The sequence below is a fragment of the Balaenoptera borealis genome (genome assembly GCF_965194805.1).
Source record: "Balaenoptera borealis genome assembly, chromosome: 1".
NCBI lineage: Eukaryota > Metazoa > Chordata > Mammalia > Artiodactyla > Balaenopteridae > Balaenoptera > Balaenoptera borealis.
In genome coordinates, this window is record NC_138860.1 from 167,889,509 (window position 1) to 167,914,993 (window position 25,485).

The 25,485-nt window shown below is 53.5% G+C and overlaps 1 protein-coding gene across 6 annotated transcripts in view; it reads right to left on the bottom strand.

The window, feature by feature from the left end:
* Positions 1-22,365, bottom strand: part of ZNF362 (zinc finger protein 362) — a 38,201-nt gene extending 15,836 nt beyond the window's left edge. The window contains exons 1-4 of one of the 6 annotated variants that reach the window (XM_082345295.1): positions 21,993-22,365; positions 8,671-8,796; positions 3,195-3,258; positions 2,791-3,037 (exon numbers count right to left, since the gene is read on the bottom strand). In XM_082345295.1, the coding sequence (XP_082201421.1) occupies positions 2,791-3,037; positions 3,195-3,258; positions 8,671-8,708 (349 nt within the window). In that variant the 5' untranslated portion in view covers positions 8,709-8,796; positions 21,993-22,365. Of the gene's footprint in view, positions 1-2,790; positions 3,038-3,194; positions 3,259-3,385; positions 3,465-4,008; positions 4,118-8,670; positions 8,797-21,798; positions 21,903-21,992 lie in introns of those variants that run through there. The other 5 variants (XM_082345293.1, XM_082345294.1, XM_082345296.1 and 2 more) reach the window with 5 other exon arrangements.
* Positions 22,366-25,485: the final 3,120 nt, after the last annotated feature.

Sequence of the window (25,485 nt, forward strand, 5' to 3'; positions counted from 1 at the left end):
ATTAAAAAGGAGATTATGTTTGTAAAAAAAAGAAAATTTTAAGGCACAGAAGAAGTTGAGTAGGAGGTGGAGATGCACCAAAATGTGATATGGATAGTAGAATTAGGATTAATTTTAAAACAATTTTTTTGGCTTAACTGTACTTTCTGATTCTTTGACAATGAAATTTTTCCTTTTTTTTAAATTTCTGTAATAAAAGTTATTCTTTTAAAAACGAGGGGACTAGAAACATTTACAACATAGGTAAAGTACACAAAAAGATGAAAATGGTATCTATCACATGGTTAAAACTATGCTTTTTTAAAAAAAGAAACCCAAAATTTGTGCATTGAAAAAGATAATATCCAGAGTTGGCATCAGTATTTTGTGTGTGTGTCATACATGCTGGGAGTGTACATTTATCAACCTTAATGGAGGGTGGTTTGGCAATAGTTTATTAAAATTTCAAATGTACAAAACTTTTGACGAAGCAATTCTAATTCTAGTAATCACCCATGGATATTTATTTGCACATGAGCACAAAGATCTGCGTACTTGGACCTACCATACAAAACTGTGACCAGACAAAACTGGACACAACCTGCTATTCTCAGCAGGGACTATGTAAAGAGATGTGGTCCATCCTCAATACGGAGAACAGGGAAGCCATGAAAACAAGATAGATGTGAAGTGACGTAGAGAGAATGCCAAACATGCTGCCAGGTGAAAAAGTAATAAACTGCACAGAGTATGAATCCACCTATTTAAAAAAACACGCATCCAAACTACATATGTATATACAGATAATGTGTGTGTGAAAGCACAGGAATTGATCAGAGAAGAGACACACCAAAGTAAACTGTGTATAAATTGTGGTTCTCTGTAGGGAGGGAAAAGAATTTGTTGGTAAAAGGAGATATGCATACTTTATCTGCTTCCATATTATTTGAATTTTTTACCTGGTGAATTCATCCATTTTTTACATCTGTGATTAAAGGATAAAATAAAATAAATTATAGAGAAAACATATGAAAATGCTAACAACAGTAGGACGAGGGTTAATTTTTTTTCTCCTTTTAGCTTGTCTGTAATTTCTAAATTTTCTATGACTATGAGTTACCTTTATAATAAAAAATGCACTAAATTTGTTTACGATAGAATGGTGAGTAGGAAAAGAAAGTTAAAGTCATGGGTACAGCCCTACCACAAGCTCATCAAAACACGCCCGCATATTAAAAAAACAAAACAAAAAGATGGAAAAGGAAGGAAATGGACTAAAAGGCTCTCTAAGCTGCTGGGTTATGAGCTGGGGATTATGAGTGATTTTCTTTTTTCTTAGTTTCTCTTTTTTCCAAATTTCCCTTAATATGCTTATATTACTTTTTTAATATTACTTTTATAATGAAAAAATAAATTTAATAAGGTCATAATAAGGAGGGAATGTGCAGAGGGTGGCTGGGGCCTGGGGGGGGAGGCTCACGGGGCCCCATGACTCTTGGGCATCTCTGAGAGGCAGGAGGGAGAGGGGGAGAGAGGCACAGGCATCTGGCTGGCGGCGGGGCCAGCTAGAGGAGGAACAACAGTCCAGATACAGTGGCCACTGGAGAAAGCCTGTCCACCAGGCTCTGAGGTGGGCACCAGGCAGCCCAGCCTCATGACACTGCCTAGGATGTCCCCCCAGGCCCCAGCCTCAATCGATCCAAGACTGGGCTCACAACTTTCCCCCACCCCGCTCCCCCTCCTACGACTCCATCTCACTGGCATGCCTGGGAGTCTCCCTTGCCTCCTCCCACTCCTCACCCCTACAACCAGCCCAGCACCAAGCCCTGTCCGCTCTCCCTCCTCAACATATCTCACATCTGTCCCCTTCTCTCCATCCCTCTGCGGCTGCCTTGTCCAGGCCACCACCCTCTCCTGCAGCTCTCCCTGCCACCAACCCAGTCTCCACCTTATAGCCAGACCCAGCTTTCTCACCCAAATCTGAGCATTTCCCTTGCCTACTTAAAAACCCTCCACGCTCCCACTGCCCGAGGGTGAAATCCAAGCTGCACAGGTGGCCCCCAGGGCCCTTCACCGTCTGGTGCCTGCTTCCTTTCCAGCCTCAGCAGAACCGGTAGAGCAAAAGGGTTCACACATGGGCTCTGGAACCACACTGCCTGCCTCTGCCTCTTACTGGCTGTGAAACTGGGCCTCAGTTTGCTCATCTGTTCAATGGAAACGTTAGGGCGAACCACACGCAACTGCTTTTTCTTTAAGTCAACCTAACAGTAGCCACCTCACAGAATGGCTGGGAGTAATAACATGAATACTGGTGAACATATACAGGTGCCCACCTGGAGTTAGCTGCCATAATAGGATTATTATCATCATCTTTTGATCTTCCCTACCCGGACACTGTCCTACTCTTGCTTTCTACACACATCCTCGCTCTGCACATGTTATTTCTTCCTGCTGCTCCATTTCCCTAGTCAACCACCAACCCTTCCTTGCATAGGGACTCCTCCAAGGAAGTCTTCCCTCACCCCTCACCCCCCAAGTCTGGTTAGGGCTCTCCTCTGGATTCCTGAAATAGCTACGTGGATTTGGCTTCCTTGGTGATCCCCCGACGGGCAGTGACCCAAGCTCGTCCCATCCAGGTGGCTTAGCGGGGCGCTTCGTCAGGGTACAGGACGGAAGGAAGTCCGGAAGCTCCACCCCCCGCCCCAGGCCCTGCCTGCCCGCCCCGCCCCGCCGCAGGGTATACTGGCCACGCCCCTCCCAGGTAGTCTCCGCCCAGCCCTAACCAGCACCCCCCACCCGGCCCCGCGGTACCTGTGACCGTGCTGGTGGCCGGCCGCGCGTGCAGCGCCACGTCAGGCTGCGGCACGGCCTGCGGGTGCAGCCCCGGCACCTGCTGCAGCTTGGGCAGCGACATGACGGCCTGGCTGCTGTCGGCCGGCGCCGGCGGCACGAGGAGCGGCTGCTGCGACGAGGCCGACGTGGGCGGCAGGTGAGGCGGCCGGATCTTCTCCGCCATCAGCTGCTCCTTGATCTTGTTAATCAGGACCAGGTTGTCCAGCTGCGGGCGGGAGAGGAGAGGTACTGAGGGGGCTTGGGCCGCCGGGCCACCCGCGAGCCCCTCGCCCCTCGCCCCGCAGGCCGCAGCCAAAGCCCGGGGCAAAGCAAAGCAGCTCCGAGGGGGGGAGGGTGGCGGGAGGGGCGACGCTCCGTCTTACCTGGCTGGGCATGGTTGGAGGAGGGGGCCAGAAGTAGGGGTTGTTAAATCGAGGCTCGGCCATCCTGCGGGGAGAGAGCGACTGTCACAGGGAAGAGGGCCCTCCCCACCGGCCAGGGGCGAGCCCCCATCAGCTACACCCACTCAAGTCTGGGCCAGTGTCTGGGATCCCTGCCCCCGTGGGACCCTCACCCCGCAGCGGAGCAGGCCTCCTGCCAGGCCCAGAGAACCACATCTCCAGGCTGAAAAGTCTGGAATTCAGGTGTCCCACGGTGGGCCCCAGAGAGCAAAGGTCATATCCAAAACAGAGTACTCCCAGCTCCCCCCCCCCCACCCCGCTCCCATGATGCCCGCAGACCAATCCCTATTACCCCGCCCCCCAAGGGCCCTGGGCTGCAGAGCCAACCCTATGGATTCCACACAGAAGCCTGCTGTCCAGAGAGAAACTGAGAGGTCCTGGGCCAACTTTGTAAATAGCCACAGAGCTGAGGCAACTGCCCCTCCCTGATCCCTGCTCTCTGACCCCTGGCCCCATTAAAACACAGGGGGCAAGTTGGGTCATCAGATACAGCCTTTCTGAAGGGCAATCTGGCAGGATGATTTACGGGGACCCAAATGATTACAGTATTGCCTTTTGACCAAAGAAACCGTACCTCTGGAAAGTTATCCTCAAGAAACAAGCATGGCCAGAAACATTTTCCCTACAAGGATGTGTTGGAACACTGTGCTTAAGGAGGGGGTTGAGGAGGCCTGAGGCTAGGGCAGTTTGGGGCTCTTCAGTAGAAGTATGTGAAAACCCGTCTGGTGGCCCTCACCTCTGGCAAGTTCCTGTGCAGTTAAAAGGGCTTTTCAACCAGGGCAGTATGAAGGGTGGGCCTTCAAAGCTATCTTTGTCTTCCATAGGGTTCAAGTCTTCCTGTGACCCTAGAGTAAGTCAAGAAGTGACTTATAGGGACCATGCTGGACAGAGGCATTCCATTAAGTCTTGCTCCCTATTAAATTTCTCTTATTTATCTCTCTTTTACAGAAATTACTAACTAAATACCTACTGGTATTGGTTGCTTAAATGGAACTGTTTCTTATGATAGTCAAGGCTGAAATGAAGTGCCTTTAACCTTTTTTCCTGGCCCTACAAGTGGGAGAAGCCCCTACTGGAATCGCAGGCAGAGGATTTCAGGAAAAAGCCCTCAATAAGGATACAACCTAATCAGAACACTTTAAGAAAGATCTTTTATATAAATTATCTCTTGTGATCTTTACTTGAGAAGTAGGCACAGGAGGTATTATCCCATTTTATAGGTGAAGAAACTGAGGCTTGGAGAGAAGGAAAGAGACCTGTCCAAGACCATAGGGCTAGGGTGCCAGAGTCAAGACTAGAAATCAGATTTGCTCAAGCCAGTTCCTCTGGGGAACTTGCTTTGCAAACCCCAGTCCTTGGTGGAACAAATCCACATGCAGACGACTCAATACCTGTATGCAAAGGTCCTTGCCTCTCACTCCCAGCCTGGGGGCCCGCTTGGGGTCCAAGCCTGGCCAGGCTGGGACTCAAGAGTATCCTCCTCTGGGTGGCTGGGGCAGCTCTAAAAGCCCTCCTGCTCCCACCACCCACAGAGACCAAGCTGCCCTTCTCTCCACCCATCCAACCCTGCCCATCCTTCACAACCCAATACCAGAAGCACTTCCTGCCTGGAGTTCTCCCTGACTGCTCCAGATCCCTGGAACTTCTCCTTTCAAAGGAAGACCTCAACACAATAAAAATAGTGAGAAGGCTGCCATTTACTAAGTACCCACCTTGTGCCAGGCATACTGACACCAAAAGGCAGGTACTCTTATCATCCCCATTTTACTACTAAGGAAACTGAAGTTCAGAGAGGTGGAGTGACTTGGTCAAGGTCACACAGCAGGTAAGCAGAGAGCTGAGATTCCCACTCTAATCTGCCTGACTCCAAAGTCCAGCTCACCAGTCCCTTAGCTGTTCAGGGGGAAGGACAAAGCATGCTGACTGTAGGATTGTGAATATGTCCTGTCTTAGGATGGCATAGCACCCACTACCCATCCACCCAGCAGCCTCAGACCTGTCCCTCCCTTGCTGTTGTCCACTGGGGAAACCGTGAAGGGGTCTGAGCTGTAAAGCCAGGGTGAGGAGGCTCCAGGGCTGAGGGGAAGAGGAGCTGGGGGGCTGCCTCAGAGAGGCCTGGGAATTGGATACATCTGTCTCGTTCAGCTTGGCATCCCTGGCACCCAGGCCCAGAAGGTGATCAACAACATGAGTTGTGTGACAGAATGAATAAATGAAGAAATAATCAGAATTATTTTAAAGACAGTCCCACACAGTTATCTAGCACTGCTGACAGCGTACAAAGCCCTCTGTATCCAGCAGCATTCTCAGCAGAGCCCCAGGAAGCAGGGAAAATCTTCACCCCCATTTCACAGAGGAAGAAGGTAGGGCACCAGGAGGGAAGCACTTGCTCCTGGCCACACGGATGGGGAAACAGGAGGGAGCGCTGCGCTGCAGTGTTGGGCATCGGCTCTCTGAGCCTCAGTTTTCCTCATCTGTAAAATGGGATTGAAACAGGCCACTCTGCTTCATTCCTGCCCTGGCCCAGGATTCTGCCCACTGTACCCGACTGTTCCTCAGACAGTTCTGGGGGAGCTGTCCTCTCCTCCTCCTCAGTTCAATGCCAAGTCCAGGCTTCCCCAAACTCCACCCTGGTCAGGGAGGTACCGGGTCCCATAGCCGGGATAGAGCATCCTCTCTGCCACTTATCAGGCCCCTGGTCAGCCAGGGACCACCCCTAACCCTGGTTGGGGAAGCAGGCACACAGAGGGGAAGGGTCTGCCCTGGGTCATGTACTCTAATCCGCACAGCCTCTGCTTCATTTTTCTGTGTCCTTCTCTGGCTGGGCTTAAGTAACTTAATGATTTGGTCAGTGACCCAGGTACTGGTGTACATCTACCGTGTGTCAGCGCAGGGAAGGCAGGCGGGGGCGGGGGGGAGCGTCTGCTGAGCCCTTACTGAGTGTCAGGCACATTGCCAGGTGTGCATCAAGAGCATCTCATGTGAGCCCCCCAACAAGCCTTCTAGGTGGGTATGCACCTGTGCAGCCCTGGGACCCGCGTGACAGGGTGGCCGGGGCCGGGCTGAGCCACGCAGACCTTGTGTTGAGGGAGAGATTTTAAGCAGGAGAGAGACTGGTCAGATGTCTGTTTAGGACAGATGGACAAGGCAGAAGGGCATCCAGGCAGAGGCAACAGTGTGAGCAGACACGGAGGTGTGAAAGTACAAGGCAGGTTTGGGACAGGGAGCAGCCGCCCACTGACACCAAAGGGAGCTGGAGAGTGAGGCCAGCCAGCAGGGCCTTGAGGGCTGCTGGCGAGGAGGCGTCAGGCAGTGTGCTAAGCCGGGGAGCCTGAAGCTCGGAGGACCCAGGTCAGCGGGAGGAGCCTGAGGACAGTGCCTGGGGCAGAGGAGCCAGGCCGGCTAGGGCTGAGTGTCCACGCCGGACAGGCAGAGGAGACATGCTGGAGGTTGGGGAGGACATGCAGACCGGGCTTCATGCCCCAGACAGAAGCCAAGACTGTGCTTTGAGCCTCGAGACTCACAGCCCTGATCCTTGCGGTAGGGCAAGCAAGCTGTCATTCTGTTTTTCTTGCTCTAAAAGGTGAAAAAAGTTGGATGGGTCAATGAATGAAACACCTCCTAGAGCCGCCCACCCACCCATCCGCCCATCCATTCGTTCTGGATACATCCTCTGGGCCAAACTGGGGACCGGTGCTGGGGAACCGTAGGCAAAGAGAAGAGCCCTGCTCTCTGGGAGCCCTGAGCTAAGTGAAGGAAGCAGACACGTGACCCACAAGCTTCTGCAAAAAAAGAACTTTTGCCTGTGAGGCCTGCCACATGCCACCAGGGACCTCCATGCCGTCAAAGCCGAAGGGCTACCTTCCAGTCCTGTCCTTCATGGCCTCCCGGCCCCCTGGGCCCTTTGAGAAGATCTGTGTGCCGCGAGCCCTGGGTTCCTCATCTTCTCAGTCTCTTTCCCAGCTCCCACCCCGCACAGCCTGGGCTCCTCAGGGTGAGCGGAAGCCTCCTCTCTTCCACTGGCCTCAGTCCCTGGGTGGCCCATCCACTCTAAGACTTTAAATACCAGTCAACCCCCAGGTCTCCACCCCCAGACCAGGCTGCCCCCTGGAGCTCCAGGCCCACCTTCCAGTTACCTCCCTGACCACTCATGGGCTGCTCAGACTCAGCAGGCCTGAGCTGGACTTGGTCTTCCCCTAGGATATGTACTCCCCTAGCGATCCCCTCTGAGCGGGGCATCACCATCTGCCCAGATGCTCCTGCCACAGACACTCATCCACAGCACGTCCCCTCCCTCCCCTCCCAGCTCAGATACACCAGCAGCCACATCTTCAGGATTCCATTTTCAAACTCTCTCTCAAATCCACTCCATCCTCTTCACAAGTCCTAGCTACTATCCCCTCACCTGGACCATGGAACAACCTGCTTTATTTGGAGCCCAGTGCACCCAGGTTCAAATCTTGGCTCCAAAACACCAGCTGTGTGATCTTGGGCAAGTCACTTGCTCTTGCCCCCCAAGTCAGGGATCAGCAGCCCAGAGCACAGGATGGAAAGAAAGGATCAGGGAGGACTTCCCAGCGGAGGTGATACGTGCTTTAGGTCTTAAAGGATGAGTGGGAGTTAGCCGGGCAAAGAAGGAGTGGGGAGCATTCCTGGCAAAAGCAGCAGCCTGTGCAAAGGCCCAGGGGTGAGAAGCAACACAGTGCGTGAGGCGAGCTAAAGTGATCAGTGTAGACCGGGAGACAGGACATGAGGCTAGAGCCAACGGCCAGGGTCAGACCTAGAAAGGCGGTTCCAGAATCTGAGGCCTGGAGTCTGGACTTGAAGCAGTAGGTGACGGGACAGAATCTGTGGTTTAGAAAGGCCCCTCTGACTGCTGAGTGTAGGCGGGCCTGGAGAAGCCAGGAGAGGAGGCAGTGAGAGGGAACAGGTCGAAGGCCCCCAGGGAATGGAACGGAAGTGAGAGGTGGGGGCTACCCTGGGCCAGGGAAAAGGGTGACCAAGGAGGCCTGGCTATTTGGTTAGAGCTGGAGGCCAAGGAAGCATGCAGGTTGCCCTCCAAGGTGTGGCCCAGAAGGTCCTCTGGACACCGACACAGACAGACAGAGTCACAGGAACATGCAGACAGACAGCACCAAACTCCGACAGGCCAGATCTGTGGTCCCAAACATGGACAGATGGGGACATGGCAACTCCCATGGGCAGGATCCCACAGCCACCAGGACAGAGTCACAGGTGGATGCTATTACAGGAGGGTGAGCGCACATAGCCCCCAGGCAGACCCGGAAGGAGGCAGTGAGGGGCACTCGGGGAAGTTGGGATGAACACAATTGCCTTATTCCCCCAAAGAACAAACCCCTCATTGACAGATTTCAACCTGGAATCACAGGCTCCTTACCTAGAGTGTCCTTTCCCACTTGGTGAACTTCTACTCATCCTTCAAGACCCAGCTCAAGTGTTCCCTCTTCTACGGAGCTTTCCCTGAACCCCCAGTCAGTCACTTCCTCTGTGTTCCCAACAGCACCTTGTATATGGGAATAACAATAACAATAATAATAATAAATGGCAGCTACCATTGGTTTCAACACCTACTACTTGCCAGGCACTGTGCTGAGTATGTTACACGCATCACGTCACTGAATTTTCCCAGTGGCCCTGTGAGATGTACATTTAACAGAAGAGGAAACTGCAGCTCAGAGAGGTTGACCAACTTGCCCAAAGTCACACAGCTAGCAAGTGATGGAGTTAGGATGCCACCCAGATCTGGTGAAGCACTACAGGTCTGATCACACCCTGGTGCAGTCATGTTTCCCTGGGTGACTTCCCCACCAGACTGTGAGCTCTTCACAGGTAGAAGTGGTGCTCATTCACCTCTGCCATTCCAGCATCTAGTCCAAGGGGGTCTCAGAAACTCTTTGTAGAATGAAAAAGCACAATAATACCGACTACCTTTTCCCGAACACTTAAAATAGGCCAGGAATGGTAGCAGGGCATTTTACAGCCATTATTTTATTGTTGCAATAGACCCATTATACATATGAGGAAACTGAGGTCCAGAGAGGTTAAGTAACTTGCCTGAGGTCACAGAACTGACTCTGGATTGGAAACCAGGTCTGTCCATCACCCTTTCCCAGGACGGTGGCCTCTGAGGCCAGCCTAGCAAGCTCCACAAAGGGGCAGTAGGGGCAGGGGCACTGAGGAAGGGGCACACCAGGTGCCAGGCCCTGCCACCTGGGGAGGTTCAGGCCTAGACAAACAGACACAAAAGAAAATGGACAGCCCAAGGGGGAATGTGATTAGCCTTGCCCGCTGCAGGACAGCAACTTTTGTCCCACCTACCCCATCCCCAGACCAGCCCAGAGACATTAAAAAATGAGATCTGCCCAGACCCCATGGCCACAGGGGAACTAGCTCCCAACAAAGCAAATGGGAGAGAGCAGGACCCAAAACTGTCCGGATACTATGATTACAAGGAGGCAAAAATAAAAACCTGCGTCAGAAAAAGCTGCAGGGAACCACGCCCAGAGGGAGGCTGGGAGCGCTGGGGGAGGTGGCTGGAGCTGATCTGGTTTTTTGTCTTTGTTTCTCTAATTTCCAGATACTCTGCAATGTTGTTGTTGCTTTTATAATGAAAACAATAAATTTATTCTTAAAAAAAGAGAAAGAAAGTGGTTGGTAGCCAAGGGGGTGGGGGGAACAGATGGAGGGTCTGGAGGCAGGGAGGAGCAAGGGGGATCAGGGTCAGGGATGGTGGGCACTCAACTGACCGTCGCATGCCAGGCCCTGCACAGGCCCCATCCTCCAGGTACATATGACCTGGTGGGTCATGGCAGATGTCGGCAAGGGCTGCCTGGCACAGGTGACATTCAATTGGCACTTTGAAGCTCGTCAGGGTTCCACAGGGATTATCTCCACACCTTCCCTGCCCTGGTCTGGACCCCTTTCTGCTCTGGCCTCAGCTATCGCCTCCTCCCAGGGTCCCTCACCTCTACCCACACGACCCATTCTATTCTCCTACTGCAGTCACTGTGATATTTCTAAAATACAAATCAGATCACAACATTCCCCTACTGAAAACCTTTGATGGCTCCCTCCTCCCCTCCAGACAAGGTCTGGATTCCTTAGGCCTTCCATGCCTGGCCCTAGCTGACCTCTTTGGCCTCAGTGGTTATTTCTGCCTTCCACTCTGCCCAGCCAGACCGAGCGCTCCCCCAGTGCTCCACTTCCCTTCTCACTTCCTCACCTCTCCCTGGAACCCTCTGCCCTCCCCATTTCACTGGTTAACTACAACTTATTCCTCAGGCCCCAGTTTACAGGCCACTTCCTCCTGGAAGCCTTCCAGGACTGCTAGGCTATGTTGGGTGCCTCTCCTCTCTGCTCCCTTTGTGCCCTGCATGTTCATCATCAGACCCTTGGCAGTCCATTTTCTGCCCGTTTTCTCGTCCATCTCTGCTGTTGGACATGCTCTCTCTGTCAGGCCACAATCAAGGCTGAGTCATTTACCTTTAAGCCAAAAAGTACCTGATAAATGTTTGAATGAATGAATAGTCTAGGTAGAGGGAACTGAAAGTGTCACGGCCTAGATAGAGGAAAGTCCCCTCCCCCTCCTCCGAGTCCCCTCCCGCCACTCTGGCACTATGTTGTCCCCTGTGTTATATTCTTCCCTATTTTCTGTATCTAAGCCCTATCTTCTTAATTGATCTGAGAAGAGGCTGAGAGACTAGCAGACCAAAAAAGTTAACAGCTAATAAACACAGAAAATGGTTCTGCTTCCTTAGCAGTGAAAATTAAATGAGCTTCACATGTTAAAATAGCAAAAAGCAATAAGAAAATGGTAATACTCAATGCTGGTGAGGGTATGGTGAAATGGCACTTCCATGCATTATTTCTGGGAGTGTAAACTAGAACAAACATTTCCGAAAACAATCTGGCAATAACGTGCCATGAGCTCTATAAAAATTTTCAGACTTCCTGGCCTAGCAATCCTATTCTTGGTCATCTGTACCTAGGAAATATCCCAAATATAGACAAAGTTTTATGCACAAAGCTGTTTGCTTCAATGGTTTTTTTACAGTAGCAAAAACCTGGAACAGCCAAAATTTTAAATAGGGGGGTGGCTCTGTAAATCATGTTACACAGTGATACTCTACAGTCGTTGATAATAGCCAATGTTTACTGGCATTGCAATGACTCATTTAACATTCATATCAACCTTACAAGGAACTGAGGCACAGAGAAATTAGGTAACTTGCCCAAAGTCAAGCAGTGTGTATACGATTTGAACTCAGGAAGTCGGGCTCCAGAGCCCATGTTTTCCACCTTGACGCCACATCCATTAAAAAGAGGGATTAAAACCACCCTGCAGTCATTTAGGAAATACTCATGATACAACATTAGTTGGGGGGAAGGGAAGAGTTTAAAATTATTTGTATAGATAGAGCAATGACATCTATATAAAAACCGGGTGCTGAGGGAAAAGATAGGAAGGAAACACCAAAATGCTAGCAGTGGTGTGTTTCAGGCTTGGGGTGGGGACAGAAACGGGGGTGGGTTTTGGTATATTTCATTTCCCTATGCTCCGACTTTTCTGAAACGTGGCTACATGACTTTTTAAGGAATATTTTAAATAAAACTAAAGGTTCAGGCAGCTTTGGCCAAGAGAGACACCCCAGCCTCTGCCTACGGCCCCACTAGGATCCTGGCCTCAGGCCCTGCAGGTTTACCCAGGAGGAGAGAGGGGCTCAGAGAGAGTCAGGGGCTTGCTCAAAGTCCCACAGTGAGCCTCAAGCCCCACCCCAGACCCCGGCCAGGAGTGCAGTCAGAGAGGGACTCCCCTGCCTATCTGGGGACTTTGGGAGCCAAAGCCAAACAAAGGAAAGCCTGCCCACTCACTCACTCTCCTGCTTAAAATCCCTATTGGGTTGCCATAACTTTTGGGGTATAGTTCAAACTCCCCAGGGTGGCCCAGGGCCTTTGCTAAGGAGGCCTTGCTGGCCACATGCATCCCTCCCTCCAGCCTCACTAAACTACCTGCAGGTTCCCAAAACAAGTTGCTCTCATGCCACCGTGCCTTTCTTTGCACAGGCTATGCTCTTCCACGTGGGGGGCCATCATCCAGTTGGAACCTTGTCAGATGCCCATCAGCCATCAGAAGTCAGCTGAGGTGTCACTGCCTAGAGGAAACCTTCCTGATCGCCAGCCCCATCCTAGGCTACATTTGCAGCCTCTCCCCTGAGCTCCCACAGCCTCCTGGGCTCCCCTTACCTAAGCACGTATCCCCCTACCCTAGAATTGCCTGATAACTTATCTGTCCAATCCCCCAGGTGTCAGTGAGATCAGGGCTTGGGTCTGATTCTTGGTTACAACCCTATATCCAGACTCAGTGGCACAGCTCACCCAGCTCTTCCTTCAGGTCTCAGCTGAAGGTCACTCTCTGACCCTCTCCTGTTACACACGCCTGTGGCCCCCTGCATTCCCCCTACCCCACCTCTGTATCACACCTCTAAACACTGCCTCCCGCCATGACCCTCAAGGACAGGGCCACTGCTGCAGCCCCAGAGCCTAGCACCGGCCACATAGTAGGTGCTCAAGTGCCTAGTTCACCCTAACTGCTCGATAATGTTCACTGAGGGAAGCCATGGGAGGAGGGGGTCTGTCCATGCGGGTCTTGAAGATGGGGAAGTCTGCCAGGAGAGCAAGAGGGTAGAGAGAGAGCAGAGGGGCATGTGTGCAAAGACATGGAAAGCTGCTAGCTTCCTAGGACAGAAAAGCTTTCTCAAAAATGCCCCCTGGAAAAAAAAAAAAAAATGCCCCCTGACCCAGGGAGGGGCAACAAGGTACTGCTGGGGTATGGCTGAGCTAGGGGCGGGGGTGGTCCTGGGAAGACGAGCTCATCCCATTGAGGGATGAACAAAGACTGCATGAAGGTGGGACTTACTGATAGCAGGAAGGGGAGATGTCAAGAGAGAGATGCCAGGGAAGGGCAAGCCGGGTGGGAAGAAATGCATGTGCAAAGGCCCCGAGGCAGGAAAGCACGTGGCCTCGTGTTTGGTCTGGTGTGGGCCCAGTGCAGGAATTCACAGGGGAAGGAGGGAAAAGTTGCCGGGGCAGTTCATAAAGGGCCAGAGTTCCAGGATAAAGTGCTTGGATGAAAGGCCATGCGGGGCCATGTTCAGGGGTCCCTGAGCCAGGAAAGGCCATGGTCAAGGTTTTCAACAGACAGGTCATCATGGGGCCAGAAGGATGGCCTGGAAGGGACAAGCAGGAGATGGTCTACGAGAGGGAAGCTGAGGTTTCCCACCTTCCCAGCGCTTTGAGACCCCACGTGCTCAAAGTTTTTCTCCCATGACCCCTCTGCCCTCCATGTGCCCCCAACTCCACACAGCCAGAGCCCTGAGTCCCAGCTGCTGCCCCCCACGCCACCCCCAGTACCCAGGCCAGCCTCGGAAACTTGTTCCTGGGAACTTCCTGTGAGGAACTAGGCCTCTGAGGGTCCTGCATCCAATTAGGCTGGGTTTCCACAGCCCTGCAGGGCTGCGAAGGGCCGTTTTCATTGTGCTGGTGGGGCTGATCAGAGCGGGAGGGGGCTGCTGTGTGCACCCTGGTCAATGGAAGCTGGGATGTTATCCCTTTCCCTCCCTGTCCCTCCCCTCTTCTACCACCAGCCACTCACAGACACCCTGGGAGGTGACCCTCTCTGGGAGCCCCAGTGCCCTCACCAGGGAACGGGCCATGACCGCCTTCTCAGGGCTGAGAGGACATTCAGCAGGCTTTGAACACATGCCCTTCTCTGCTTCCATTTCCCCTTGGGTCCCCAGCTCCCATCCCCACAGGGAACTCCTTCTGCCAGGGTGAAATGACAATAATAATAAATCACTGAGGACTTCTTCCATATCAGGCACTATTAGGTGCTTTACAAGTATTTCTCACTCAGGCTCCTAACGACCCTGTGAGGTGGATGCTGTGAACATTTCGAAATGTAACACACATTCAGAAAGATGCCTGGAACAAAAATGAGCAGCTCAACGACTTATTACCAAGCACACATCCAGAGGGCCCAAAAGCCCCCACCCGTGTCCCTTCTCGATTGCAGTCCTCGCATCCCCCAAAGGTCCCACCCTGCTGGCTTCCAGGGCAATCTCTCCCTTGCTTGGGGTCAGGAATGAGGCTCAGAGAAGATGTAACCTGCCCAAGGTCGTGCGGCTGGTGAGGGCAGAGGGAGCTGGACGCCTCTGCCATCTGCCCGCTGTGTGACCTTCAGCAAGTCCATTTCCTCTCTGGGCCTTTGTTCCTTCCTCTATAAAACAAAGAGATTCAACTAAATCGCAGCCTGGATTCTTGGACCCTCCGAGGGGCGATGTGGCCACTGACGGGTTAAAAGTAAAGATTCTGGAACAAGACAACCTGGGTCAAAGCCCCAGAGACTGTTACCAAACTGGGATGATAAAGGTATGGCCTCAGTGTCTTTGTGAGGATTCGATGAGTGAATACGTAACAAGTCTTTAGAACAGTGCCTGGTACACAGTAAGGATTCAGTGTTGGTCGTTGCGGTTTTGTCATTAGGTTCTCCGAGGCACTCAGGAGACTTTCCCAACATTTCAAAGACCCACATGGAAATGTGACCAACCAGAGACATCACCTGGGCTGGGGGGCGGTGGATGCGGCAGCTCGGGGAGCCTTTCAGGCCCCACAGGGGCTGCTTGGCAGACCAGTGGAGAGCCAAGTCTGGGATTACTCAAAGCAAGAGAGCCAGCTGCTGAACCCCAGCTGTGGCCTGGCCCCCAGGAGCTTTCTAGACAGGTCCTAGGGGTCCCAGACCGGGAACCCCCAGCAGGTGGTCAGAGCCTCTCCTCATGCTGTATCTCAGGACCCCTGGGGTGGGCAGCCGGTGGGGCAGGACAGACAGGGCTCAGGCCCGGGGTGGAGGCCAGCAGGTAGAGTGGGCCATGAGCAGGGCAAGGCAGCAAAGGGAAGGTTGGGCTGGTCAGAGAGAGGGATGGAGAGGGCCTGAGGTGGACATGTGGGTCGGGGTCGAGGCCAGGGAAGACCTACTACAGGCCCTGGCAGGCCAGGCCCACCTCCCCCAGGTCTCAGGGCTACCGCCTTCTCCATGTTCCTTGGTTTCCCACCTCGGGGCCTTTGCTCCAGCTGTTCCCGCTGCCTGGAATGCCCTCACCTGGAAAACTTCAAGCCAGTTCAGCTATCACTTCCTCCCAGAAGCCCCTCTCCCCTACGCACACGATTATCGTCACTGGTTATAGTAAATCTAAAAGCACCACTTTCCTCATCGTAGGAAAGTGGTTCCTTTCCAGCAGTTACCAGAGTCTGTAATCGTATCATCATTTGTGTTTGTCTAATGTCTCCCCGACCAGGGCAGAAACGATATCAGTTTTCCCCACCTCTGTCCCCAGCATGGAGCGTGGGCCCTGGTATATAGTAAATGCTCAAGAAGTCCTGCTGAGTGAAGGTGGGAGGTCCACGCAGGGTGCAAGCAGATCCGGGCAGGGTGTGGGCACACACAGGTGCACGGGTGTGCAGGAGGCACTGTGTGCAAGGCCAGAACGTGAGGCTGGTGTAAGAGGCACCTACGTGTAAAACACATGTGTGCATGAGTATGCCTGCGTGCAGGTGATAAACATGGCGTGTACAAGAGTGTGGAAGTACACGAGGAGGGGCAGGCAGGCAGCTGTGTGTTGTTTCCTGGCAGGTGCACACGGGTATATGAACATGTGTGTAAGCTGTGGGTGGCAGGAATGCATACACGTGCTTCTGTGTGATGTGTGTGCATCACGTGTGTGGACTTGTCTCCTGAACTCCTGGCTCCTATAGGCCCAGTTTGGGGCACCTCTGGTGGTGTTTCTGAAATAGCAGGGGAGCATCTCAAATTGGCAAAAGTGGGGCAGGGGGAGTAGGGTCAAAGGTGGAAGCGAAATGGCTGACAGTATGAATATGTGCAAGTGTGTGTATTTGAGTGTGTCTGGGGGGGTGTGCCCGTCCCAGCCAGGTGTCCTCCCATTGAACCCCAGAACCTGAAATGGCCAAGCTGTCCCCTCAAGGAACATGAAGCCTTTGCCCAAAGCTCAGAGAAGGACTCAAATGGTAGGGACCGCCCCCCAAGGATATCCTGCCACACGGATGAGGCAGGGACAAGGGAGGACGCTTTGGGCCCCAGAGCCAAATCCCTTGGCCTTCCCCACACACCTTATCCATTCAACACACCACTCCGCCCCGTCCCCGAATCCTACCAGCCTCCAAAGCCCGGCGCCAGCCCTGGTTCCACGAAGCCAAACCCACAGCCCCCAACCCACTTCCACTCCACCCACCTCTCAATCCCACCCAAGTCCAGGTGGGGCGCTGGGCCCTCTGCAGCCCTGCACCTCGAGGAGTGTTACCCCCATTGTGAAGACGAGGAGGCCGATGCAACAGAGGGAGCAGCTCCCCAACCAGGGCTGTCGTTGCCTTTGAACCCCAAGGCACATATTGTGGCAGCCTGTCGGCACCCGAGGAGAGGAAAGCCCACCAGGCAAAGCGTCGGGAGGTGTGGACAAGGCCTACTCCTCTCCTTTCCTGCTGTAGTTTCCCCAATGGACAGACTGAGGTTTGGCTGGATAATCTGTGAGGTCCACCTCTCCTCAATTAGTGCGTGACTTTAGATCTCAAATGGTTCTCCACGAATTGGGTATACATGCGGCTACATGGAAAGATAACTGTCCTCTTTCCCCCAGTACACCAAGCCTTTCCAATACCCTGGACAAGGGCCTAGCACGGTGCTACAGAGACAGGAGGAGCTCGGGATGCATGTACACTCGATGCCCGGTCATACATTCAACACCGGGCACCAAGGAGGCCCTCAGGGAGCTCACAACCCAGTGGGGAGAAAGAAGCTACTGAAGTCATGAAACTATAAGGTCAAAAGCACTGGGAAACCGTCTATCACTAACATCACTTCCCAAGTGTTATTCACAGGGGGAGGTGCAGTACTTCACACTGTGTAAAGAAGATCTTTCCAGCAATGACAATTGTCTGACAAAGGGAGGCTAGGGGGACTGGTGAGGAGGGAACTCCCTGCCACTCTAGCGGAGATCAGAGGCCCTCTTGTCAAGGATGTGGGAAGGGGGTTCCCGCTCTGTGCAGGGGTCAGGTGAGGCTGGGCTTCCCCTCACCAGCTGTGGGATTCTAAGGCAGAGTCCCAGAGTGCTGGGTTCAAATCGCACAATGTGCCTGTTGAGCTCTGTGACCTTGGGCAAGTTACCTAATCTCTCTGTGCCTCCATTTCCTTGGCTGTAAAACAGGGGTAATAACAATGAGGATTAAATATGTCAACATTTATAAAGCCTTTTGGAACAAGGCCTGGCACAATGTAAGCACTCTGGGCCACTAAATAAGTAAGGCAGTGAGAGCTCTTTGTAAAGGGTCTAAGTCCCAGATTGGATCAAGTGCAGACTCCAGTGTCAAAGGTTCTGAGGCGGAAATCTTCTTAGATGCTAAGGTTCTGAGATTGAAAGAGACTAGGATTCTTAGATCCCATGATTTAATCATCTCATTATTTCCTGACAACAGCCCGGAGCCTCCCAGGGGAGGAGAGGGCAGAGCTTGGTGTCACTTCATCTCCCAGGGGCTGCCCCGCAGCCAGGGCTGCCGCCACACCTGGGCTCCCCGGGCATCTCCTCACGTCCACCAAAGCCACAGCCACTCCGTGCTGGACCCACCTGCCCACTCGCCTGCATGGGGTTTAAGCATGTGCCAGCTGTGCAGACAGGCAAGAAGTGCAAATAAACAAATACATGAGGAAGTTTCGGATACTGGTAAGAGCTGCAAGGGCTGATGTGACCGAGAGTGACAGTGGGAAGCTATCACAGACAAGGTGGCCAGGGAAGCCCCAACTGAGTCGAAACCTGTAAAACAAGAAGGCGCCAGCCGTGCAAGCATTCCAGGTCGGGGGTGAACGTGCAAAGGCCCTGCCAACAGGCTTTGTAAATTCGAGGTGCAGAAAGAAGCTGGTGTGGCTGGAAGTGGTGAGACTGGAGGGTAGAGGGGGAGCTGAGGTCGAGGGATGGGCAGGCCCGGACCATAAAGGGCCTTGTAGGCCTCTAAAGGACTTTGGATTTTTGTTCTTCAAAATGCCTAGGAAATATTAAAAGAGTTTCAGCAGGGGAATGACAAGGCTAAACAAGGCTTTCAGGGTCCCCAGATCATTGGGCTCATTCTGAAACCAGCACAATGGTTTTCAAAATCGAGGTAGGGCCTGAGTTGGTAATCAACAATCCTTCTAATTCAGTTGGTGTACACTGAGCTCCTACTACATGCCTGGCCACGGCGGGGAGACATCACAGACACTCTTGTGTTCGTTCCCAACAAGCCATGAGAGAGTCACAGAGATTACCCCATTTTAAAGATCAAGAAATCGAGGCTCAGAGAGGGGAAGAATGTGCCCAAAGTCACACGAGCCATACACCACACTGTACAAACTGTAAAGACAAATGGATCTTGGACCCAGGACCCAGATTCACCATCATGGTAGTGGTATTTTCAAGCCCCTGCTTCTCCAAGAGACCTTCCCTGGGGACTCATGTAGGCACCCATGGATACTGCCCTAGCTAGTGCTCTCTGCACCCTGTTAGCTTTGGAACCCTGAAGGACTGTCCTTGTATTTCACATGGCTGTCCAACCTGGGCTAGGTAAGCTAGGGATTGGCTGGCTGGACAGATGAACAGATGAACAGATGAACAGATGGATGGATGGATGGATGGGAGGGCAGATGGATGACTACTGAAATGACTAACCAATAAACTAATGAATGTACAATGAAAGAATAAAAGAATAATCTAGCAAACTAATGAATGAACTAATGGATGGAGATGAATGAATGAATGAATGGAGGAAGGAAGGAAGAAAGGACTCTCACTTTACAGAGAGGCAGGGAAGTGTCTGCCCAGGGAAGGGCTGGAGCCAGGCTAGCTTCAGACCCAGTCCACACCTCACCCACACACCAGGGGCCATCTTGCCCCCATCCCCCAGACCACAGACAGCCTATTCCTCAGCCCCCGGGACAAAGCCATGCCTCTGCCAGGTGCTGGCCATTATAGTGCCCGTGGCCCCATCACCATAACCACCAGCAAGCAGTGGAATCTGGCGGGAGGTAGAGTGCTTCACTCTCCCTCTGAGTGTCTCACAGACAAAAGGAGACAGGAGACAGGCTCTGCTCCTAGCTGGGACCCAAACTGCTGGGTGACTTCAAGTCTGTGGCTGCCCCTCTCTGAGCCGAGATGACCTCTCAGGGCCTTTTCAGCTCTGACACTCTTTAAGGGGTGGGCTTCTAGATTTTTTACACAGTCACTGGGGTCAGCAGAAGAATTTGAAAGATCAAAAACTAGAAGTTGGGAAAGACATCTGTCCACAACTACCAAAGTCCACCCAGGAAAAGGCTCCCTGGACAACGAGTCCGGAAGCTTGAGTTTAAGCCCTCCTCTTCCACGGCTCAACCTCTCCAAGCCTCGGTTTCCTAAATTTTAAAATGGGGTTAAGTATCCCCCACCTTGACAATTTCACCTGAGTTTCTGGGAGAACCTGATGTGATAACAATCATGCACTACACGGTGCAAACTGTAAAGTTCCCTTCACCCAGGCAGGATTATGATGGTGGTGGGCAGGGTAGGAGTGAAGGTGGACATGCTGTCCCATTCCAGTCCAGTTCTGTCCAAAATGACTCTTCCAAGGGTCAGACCCCCAACACAGAACAGTGGAGAGAGCCCAGACGTGAAAACCTGAAATCTGAGTCCCTGTCTCAGCTCTCCATCTAACTGGCAGTGTGACTTTGGGAAAATCACTTCCCCTCTCTGGACTTCAGTTTCTCCATCAGAAAAATGCCTGGCTTGGTACCCTCTGGCTCAGACATGCCAAGTTCTGCAGCCCTGAATCCCTAAGCCCCAGGCTTCAACCCCTGGCTCTGCCCGAAGTGAGCTCACCCTGCCCTGTGGAGCCAGGACAGAGACCAGGAGTGACTGGAGGGATCTCCCCTCCAGGAGACCTTGGGGCAAGGGTTAGACAGGCTTAGGGTCCTCCCAGGACAGACAAACTTTCCCAAAAGGGAAAGACCACACCCAACCAAGGCTGCCCAGGTGCCTTGGACAGCGCCAGCCACCCCAGACCTCGTGGGCCTGGCCTTCAGAACACTTCTGTAGCCTGAAAGCCAGCAAGCCCTGACCTGTCCAGAGAGATACTACAGGAACTTCACCCAAGTCCAAACTGCCTCCAACAGGGAGCCTCCAGGGCAGGGCAGGGGCGGCAGAGGGGGTAAGAGCACACCCGAGGGAAGAGGCTCAGACGACCACCACCGGACCTCTCCTGGCCCCTCCCCTCAGACAGGTCCCACTGGGGCTGCCGGCCTGCACCCAGCCAAGAGCCAACCACCTGGGGGCATTCACCACCAGAAGCCACCTACCAGGGCCAGGAGGCCCACCAGGTCGGGGAAGGGGCTCTCCAACTGCCAAGCACACTTGCCCAAGGGCTCAGGGAGCCACCCCAGCACCCAGGGCAGGATTTCCGCCTACAATGGGGCCCCGGCCACCCATGAAGGAGACAGGCCCACCCCACCCCCAGCTCAGAGCTCTGAGGGTTCCACACTGCTCCAGGACAGGGTGGGGGAGAGCACGATTACTTCCTCATGCCGAGGGTCTTAGTTGGAAACCCAGGGCCCACTCAGAGCCCCTATTGCCAACCCTCTCCTCCAAATCTGAGAATATAGTTCCTTACAATGCCGTTTTACGCGGCCTCTTCCAAAAGACATTTCCTGGTCCCCCGAAACCCCCGTCCCCAATCCTCCACATCCCCCCCGCAGCTCTGGGGAAACCGGCAGTTAACTTTTTCCCAAAAATCCCGCAGAGGCAGCTGGCTGGGGGGAGAAATGCGCCCCGAGATCCTTTCGCGGCATTTCACCGCCTTCCAAAAGAAAAAAAAAAAAAAACTAAAAAAAAAAAAAGAAAACTTTCGGAGTTAACTTTAAATTCCCAACCCTCCCCCCAAAATCGCCCAGAGGCTTCCTTTTTTTTTTCTCTCTCTCTTTAAAGTGCAATTGCATTGTGTCTCACCTCCCCGAAAGGCTCGCGGCTCTCGCCAAAGAAAAGGAAAAAAGCCAACCCTTCGGGTGCCCCCTCTGCTTCCAGCCGCCTCTCCCACATTCTCAGACAGTTTTATTAAAATTTTCAGACAAAAGAAAAACAAAAATGGCAGCCTGGCTTATTTTTAAAACAGGACAGGGACGCCATATTCTGCAGATCTGCAAAAAAAGGGAGAAATCCGGCACTGGCCGCTCCACCCGGCCGGCTGCAAAGTGCGCGAACCGCGTCGTTTGCAATCCGTTTATTTGCATTAAGCCCCATGAATCATTGTTTACCGGAGAATTGCAGCAGGTTTGAATAGCCCGGCTTAAGAAAACACACACACGCGCGCACACACACACACACACACACACACAGGCACACGCACACTCGGAGAGCAGACCAGACACACCGCCGGAGACACTTCCTACCCCGCGCGCCGCTACCGCCGCCACTCTGGGCCGGGCCCGAGGTGCAGGCGGCCCCGGGTCCTCTGAGCGCCCCGGCCCGCGCTGACAGCGCCCGCGCCCCGGCCGGCCCCCCGCCCGCAACTCGGCGCAACTTTCCCGCGGGCGGGCGCCCGCCGCCGCCGGGCCCGCTCCCCGCGCTCCGGGCCCGCACGGACCTGGCTGTGCTGGCGGCGGCTCCGGGACGCGGCCGCAGCCCCGCGCCCGGCGGCCCGAGTAGGGCCGGGCTGGGGCTCCGGCTCCGGGCTCCGGCTCCGGCTCGGTGCGGAGCCGCGCGCAAACCTTCCGGGTCGCCTGCTGTTCACTTCTGGGTTCTGCAAGCGCCGAGGCGGCGGCGGCAGCGGCGGCGGCGGCGGGAGGCTGGGTCTGCAGCGCCGCGCGGCCCCCCGTGCGCTCGGCGAGCCCCCGCGCCAGGCGCCCGGCTCCGGGGGGGCCGCGTCGGGCCCCCGCCTCTCCGGCTGCGCAGCCCGTCCGGCCCCGGGGGCTCCCGCGAGTGGGCAGCGCCGGGCGCGGGCGACGGCGCGGGAGGGGAGGGGGCCGGGCGGGGGGCGGGGGCGGGCCGCGCGCTGGGGGCCCCGCTTGGGCCCCGGGGCCTCGTCTCGCGCTCGCCGCCGCCGCCGCCGCCGCTGCCGCCTCGCAAAGTTGCGCGGCGCCCCCCGCCCGCGCCGCGCCGGAGGCAGAGCCACAAAGGAACTCCTCGCCCCCCTCCGCCCGCCCGAGCCGCGCGGGGAGGGCACCGGCGCCCGGCCCTAGGCCAGCCCCTTCCCCAGCACGGGGGCTCCCGGGGCCCCGGCTGCCGCGGCCATTGTCCCGCCCAGGCCCCCTCCCCGGCGACGGCGGACTGGGGACCTGGGCCTGGCGGGCCGCGGCCCCGACCAGGCCGAGCCCGCGTGGGGCCAGGCCGCGCCTGGGGGTCTCCCTCGCAGACGGCAGGCAGGAGGGGACCCCCAGGATGGGCTCCCACACCTGATAACCAACGATCGCGCTCAAAATCCAGGCTGAGATTTTTGTTTTTAAGTCGAGGACACGGGGATGGGGGGAGGGGGAGAAGTTTGTACAGGCCAGGCCACCCCCTCCCTCAGTAAGCTCCGGCGCTCCCTGGCCCTAGGCCCGAGCCCCCAAAGGGTGGGGCCGCCGGAGGTTGTCAGTGGCTGTCCTCGCCGAGTCTCTCAGAGGTGGCACCGGCTGTCCCCCAGCTCCAGACCTCAGAGCCATCTGTGTGTGACTCCTCCTCCCGCTTCACCCTCCCCAGCCAATCAGTCACCAAGTCCTCCCGATTCGGCCTCCCGGGCTGTGTCAGCTTCCAAACTTCACTCCTACCTGAGGCGGCGGCCAGTCCCTGGGTCCTTTCACCGGGCTCAGACCTCCTGTGACACTCACTCACTGCCAGCCGGCCTCTAGGCCACGATGAATCAAGGCTGGCCCTGCCCTCAGGGAGCACCCAGTCCCCCGGGGAAGGACACACACATAAACAATCACCTGCCAGTGTTTGCCTTCCTCCAGGAAGCATTTCCCAATTCGTTAAATAGTGATTAAGGACCTCCTATCAGACGCTGTGCTGGTTGGCTGGAAACACAGCTATGAGCAAGTTGGTCAAAATCCCTGCCCTCTTGGAGATTCCAGTCTAGCACAGGATGTCAAGGCTGTGAGCTACTGGAGGACAGCGCCCACGTGGACCATTTGTGTTCAAGCCCTAAGCACGGTGCCTGGCACCGAGCGGAGCACAATACATCTGTGTAGTGGGAATTCGGTGGAATTATAAAGGGGAAGAGGGTGTAGATGACACAGAGGAGGCCATTTTTTTTTTCCCTCATGGAGGTGGAGAAGCTCTTCAGAAATTAGTTCTGGGGTGAGCCGGGTTAGGAAGAAGGGAGGGTTTTCCAGTTTCCAGGAAAATGGGGGTGGTAAATAGCAAGCCATTGTTGAGAAGTTCAGTGAAATGATAAATTAATAAATGGGAGAGGAGACAAATCTCTCATGCAGAAGAATTTGAAATAATTTCTGCAGATAGCCAAGGAGGTGGGCTGCACAGAGTGACTTCCTTCCAAAGTGTGCAGTATGAAAACGGAGGGGAAGAGGAGTAACTTCACAGCAGAGGAACCTGACACCAGCTCCCTCAGCCGGGTGATCAACGCCAACATCAACAGTCACAAGTCACATTGACAGTATGTATGTTTGACAGTATGTGATGAAAATGACACTTTACCTCTCTGGTCTTCCTCCCAATAACCTGTAATTTCAGTCTTGTCATGAGAAAAACATCAGGCCAAATAGAACAGTAGGGCATCCGAAAAAAATACCTGACTAGTACTCCTCAAAACTGTCACAGTCATCAAAAACAATGAAAGTCTGAGAAACTGTCACAGCCCAGAGAAGCCTAAAGAGACATAACAACTAAATGTAATGTGGTATCCTAGACAGGATCCCGGAACAGAAAAAAGATGTTAGGCTAAAAACTAAGGAAATCTTAATAAACAATGGACTTTAGTTAACAGTAATAAATCAATAAAAGTTTTCATCAATAATTGCAACAAATTTAAAAAATATAACATACTAACATGTTACTAATAGGGAAAACTGAGTGGGAGGGTGGGGGAGCATATGGGAACTCTGTAATATCTTCTCAATTTTTTTATAAACCTAAAACTGTTCTAAAAAATAAAGTCTAGGGACTTCCCTAGTGGTCCAGTGGTTAAGAATCCATCTTGCAATGCAGGGGACGCCAGTTCGATCCCTGGTTGGGGAAATAAGATCCCACAGGCCACGAGGCAACTAAGCCTGTGCCACAACTAGAGAGAAGCCCGCGCTGCAACGAAAGATCCCTCGTGCTGCAACTAAGACCTGATGCAGCCAATAAATAAATAAATACTTTTAAAAAGATAAATATTTAAAAAATAAAATAAATAAAAAATAAAGTCTAATAGGAAAAAAAAAAATACTTAAAAAATTCACCAACCCATGTGATTGTTAATATCATTGTTGTGCAATGAAATAGTGCTTGACATAGCACCTAACACATTCTAAGGGCCCAACGAGTGTTATTATGTTATTATTATCATCATCATTGCAATTCTAAGTACTTAGAATAGCACATGCAAAGGCACTGGAGTTTAGGGTGGAGAGGGAGATGGGAGACAGAATCCTGAAGGCTTTGACTGCTGCTGAGCTGGAATCTTTATAAGGGATTTATGGGGGAGGGTAACATGATCTGTCCCTGCCTCACCAGCCTCCCGTCTAACCACCTGGAAAGCTATGCTTCAGTCAGACTAAGTGAGCTGCGTCTCAGACCTGGCTCTTTACCTTCCAAGGCACACGCTGTTCCCTCTGCCTGGAATACCCTTCTTTGTCCTTTCATCCCACCTTTCCTGGTCACTTTTAACTCATCCTTCAGGTCTTAACTTAGCTGTTCTCTAAAAAGTCTTTTGGGAGCATCCAAGAGGCTTTTAATATGGTCTGAATGGAATTGGTGTGGGCTGAGATGCAAGAAGCCAGAGGTGAAGAAATTGAACTCATCTCTTTGCCACTGCCACCCAGGCCCCTCTACCCCAAATCCAAGCACGCTGAACATTGCCCCTTCCCTGAACACACTGTGCACCTTCGTGCCTCCAGGCCTCTGCTCATGCTGTTCCCTCTGCCTGGGATCCTCAGTTC